Raw genomic sequence first — 3725 nt, forward strand, 5'->3', positions numbered from 1 at the left:
TGAGATCCTATATCAAAAATTTAAAAAAAAAGAAACAATCCTCTACTCTCACCATGTATGGGTGATAAATATGTGGGAATTTTATAGCCTGAAGTTCCAGTGAGGGGAGGGGCTGGGGAAGGAGGAGGAAGCAAAGCTCAGAACTGACAGGACATGGCTGCCTGGACCAGCAAGGGGCACAAAAATTAAAGTGGCTCAACCAACAACAAACTTCAGGTATATGCACTTAGGGGGTCATTTATTATGAAGTTTCAGCCTTTGCTGTTCACTGCATACAGTTCTTGTCTGAACACAGACAAGATGGTCAGGCACATATGGTTTAACACCCGTTAGGAGAGATTCGTGTTTCTGTTTATCCAGGGCAGGAAGTGTGCAACCTTAGTAAACACTACTGGAGAGATCTTCTTGGATTTTGCATAGGATACAACCCCAAGAGCTCTGTTGTCACACACCAGGGGTCCCCCAGAGTCACCCTGTGGGTAGAGAAAAAAAGAACTGAGTCTGGTTCCCTCTGTCTCTGCCCTCTCTCCCTCCTCCTGGCAAAGCTAACAGATCAGGACCAGGACAGGCTTTCCAACTTCCCTCAGGGCCAGAGCTTCAGGGAAGCCTGCCTTTTCCTACCAGCTCAGTCCAAGGCTTCCCCTGAAGTCCTCAGGTATTCTCTGGCATAATTGATGCATTTTGGGGATGACTGAAGTTTCCCCACCTCCCACTCTTGCTACCTCCACACAAGGGACTAATAAGTGCACTCTTGGGCTGTGCCTTCTCTGCTCTGAGGCTTGAGGGTCTGGCCAGTCTCACTGGCAGGCCTCTCTCAGGTTCCTCTCTCTCTCTCTGTGGCTTGTCTGTTAAATGCTTGTACCTCACCTTGAAAGCAAGCTGTTCTTTTTTGGGGTCTCCAGCACATATCTGTGTGGTGTTGGAATAGTGACGGAAACATTTTTTGCATTCCTCGTCCTTCGCGATGACCAGCTCAGCCTCTTGAAGGAGGTCAGTTATGGAAAAGCTCTTAAAGGATTTTGACCCCCAACCAGCCACATGGCACACATCCCCAGTTGTCACATGGACATTGTGTGTGGGCAGCTTGATGAGCCTCACAGCTCTAGTCCTCCTGGCCCTTCTCTCCAGCTGATGGGGAAGAGACAGAAGAGACCAGCTCAGCCAGGATCCTGCTGCCCTGGGCCACACAAAGGCCAGTATGGAAGGGAGGGAAGAAGCAGGATCAGAGCTGGAGGGGAAGAACTGCACCAGGAAGAACACAGGCAGCAGGGGTGGGGTGGGGGTGAGGGGGAGTGGAGGTGTGTGGGTGGGAAGGAAGGCAGGTCTCACCTTTAACAGCATGATGTCATTGGAGTCTTCCTTAGGATTATAGTCTGGGTGGGGAATGGCTCTTGTCACACGGATGATCTGCTGGGTCTGCTCCTGTGCCGTGATGTTGTGGGCCCCCAGGGTGACTGTCACTGATCTGTGCAGAGAGTAGAGTGGACATGAGAGATGTGTAGTCAGAGAGGATGCATCCAGGCAGGGTAGACAAGCTGTATCTTAATATTGTGGGCCCCCCAGGTGACTTTCTGTGAGCTGTGCAGAGACAGAAAGAACTTGAGAGATGTGCAGTCAGGAAGGATGTAGTCCAGGAGCTGTGAAAGACAGGATGGGGCTCTAGCTGAGGGAACTTGAGGACACAAGAGTGCCTCGATATGTGACCAACTGCTCTCTGTTTCTCAGGGCCCTTAGAGTCCTGGAGGCTCGCTCTTGCCTCTAGGCAGTATTCCAAAACTTGCTTTGAGACTTAAGGTGAACATTCAAACTCAACCACTGCTGTAATTGGGCCAATGCAGTTGATTTCAGCTGGCTCTGCCCTCTCACCCTCTGATGTCATATATATCAGACTTCTATTTTCACAGTCCTGCCTTCTAGTGAGCTAGCAGAGGAGCAGCCACAGTAAAGGAAGAAGCTCCTGTGTGGGGGTCTCAGAAACTGTGGGCGAGCTGCTTCTCCTCACCTTCCCCTGCAGTGAGCAGCTGTCAGCACGAAGTTGTATCGAATCAGGAAGCCGCTGCAGCAACTCCTATTTCCATCAATATCCTCAGACTCAATAAACGCCATGTAGGGGCGGGAGTGGGGCCTGGCCTCACGGCCCCCAATGATCTCCTCTGAAAGAAAAGGATAGAATCTGGAGTCTCTTGCAACAGATGAGATCAGGAGATAATATCTATAAAGGAGGATGATAGAGGGTGGGACTGGCAGTCCCCTAAGATGGTTGCAGACAGGAGTCCTTGCACATAGAATAATCTTTGGTGAATCTTAAGCCTCAGACCCTGCTCTGAGAAGGCTCGGGTAGCCCTTGTCCACCAGGCTCAGTTTTACAAGGGCATGGAGGAATAATCTCTGTTTTCATGATGCTAGAAGCCAAGGGGATCCTGTTTGGCTCGCCTTGGTCCTTTCTTTGTTAGTGAGTCACACTAACCTCTCTAACATGGAGATTGGTGTCATTTCTACGCCTTTTACCCCCAAGCACTACGGATGTACATTTTATGATGTTCTCCTATTCTGGTGCCCAACACATCTTAGGCTCTCAGCAAATGCTTTTGGCTGCAAGAATGAATGATGACTTCTATTTAGCTGGAGCATAGGTGATGCAATGCTGGTGGGATTCAGAGCCTGGGGGACATTCAGTGTGCTAGCAAAGATGAAAAAGTTGGTGAGCTGCAGAAAAGAGTGAAGAGGCCAGCTAGCACAAGACAGAACAGTTAGTGGCGTGTGCAGTGCAGGCATCTTGTCACCCTGGGCATGATTTTCAGCAGGCTAATGGTGGAGGTTAGTGAAGATTGTTAGTATTCTTGACCTGGTGGCCTCACTCGTTGCATGCTGGTCATTAAAGTTGCCATTAACCTGAGCTCAAGAAAGTTAATGATGTACATTTTCTATCTTTGCATCTCTGCAACAACTCTTTTCTAAGGATGATCTAGTCTCCACGTGATGAAGAAAAGCTGGAAGAAGCCAGTCTCTATTAAGCTTTCTGAAAACACCTCCCTTCCTCAGACCTTGTTAGAATCTAGCCAGTGTCAAATTTCAAAGTCTGGCTTTGGTAGGGACCTGAGGTTCACAAAGCTCCTGTGTGCACTGTCAGAACCATTCCTGACTCCTGCTGGGCAGAAGGACAGCAGTCGTGTCATGTGATGGCACCTCTGCAACAGGGCTGTTCACTTACCTGCTTGAGCTCCAAGGGACAGAAGAAAAGCCAGGAGAATCAGCGCTGGTGCCATCTTCCCAGGAAGGCTGTTCAGGTTGGAGGAGGGCAGAGTAGACACAGCCCTGGGAAGGGGATGAAGCAGGTGTGTGCTCAGTGGCCTCACGGGCTTTTAAACCTATGCAGCTCTGCTTCTGATCTGTGTCACATCATGTAAGGAAGTTTTCTGATTTGGGTAAACATGACGTTGTCACCACATTTATCTATTATCAGCTAAGCTAGCAAGAAAGTAGAGTGTAGACACTGTGGTTGAATAGTCCTGAGCACCCAGGAAGTCTACTGCGGCTGCATTGGGACAAAAATGTGTCTTTTTCTAACTATTAAATCCTTTTACATTATGGTAAGATCTACTTGGGTTTCTTTTTTTTTTTTTTCTTCCTTCCTTTCTTCTTCTTCTTCTTCTTCTTCTTCTTCTTCTTCTTCTTCTTCTTCTTCTTCTTCTTCTTCTATCTTCTTTTTTGTTGTTGTTGGTGGT

General features: G+C 48.5%; 1 protein-coding gene across 1 annotated transcript; it reads right to left on the bottom strand.

Moving 5' to 3' along the window:
• Positions 1–329: 329 nt before the first annotated feature.
• Positions 330–3266, bottom strand: LOC127187192 (granzyme E-like). The gene is made up of 5 exons (XM_051143377.1): positions 3212–3266; positions 2003–2153; positions 1330–1465; positions 868–1128; positions 330–473 (listed from the first exon to the last, which is right to left on the bottom strand). Exons 1-5 carry the CDS (start codon positions 3264–3266, stop codon positions 330–332), a joined length of 747 nt encoding a protein of 248 aa, XP_050999334.1.
• Between the last annotated feature and the right edge of the window lie 459 nt (positions 3267–3725).

This window comes from Acomys russatus, chromosome 3 (genome assembly GCF_903995435.1).
Source record: "Acomys russatus chromosome 3, mAcoRus1.1, whole genome shotgun sequence".
NCBI classification, from domain to species: Eukaryota; Metazoa; Chordata; class Mammalia; order Rodentia; family Muridae; genus Acomys; species Acomys russatus.

Excerpts from the sequence above, each read along its gene's own strand:
- LOC127187192 (XM_051143377.1), bottom strand. The coding sequence starts at position 3,266 with ATGGCACCAGCGCTGATTCTCCTGGCTTTTCTTCTGTCCCTTGGAGCT. Across the intron at positions 1,129-1,329 it reads ATGACATCATGCTGTTAAAG|CTGGAGAGAAGGGCCAGGAG; the intron begins GTGAGACCTGCC and ends CTTCCCCATCAG. Across the intron at positions 474-867 it reads AAGAACAGCTTGCTTTCAAG|GGTGACTCTGGGGGACCCCT; the intron begins GTGAGGTACAAG and ends CTCTACCCACAG.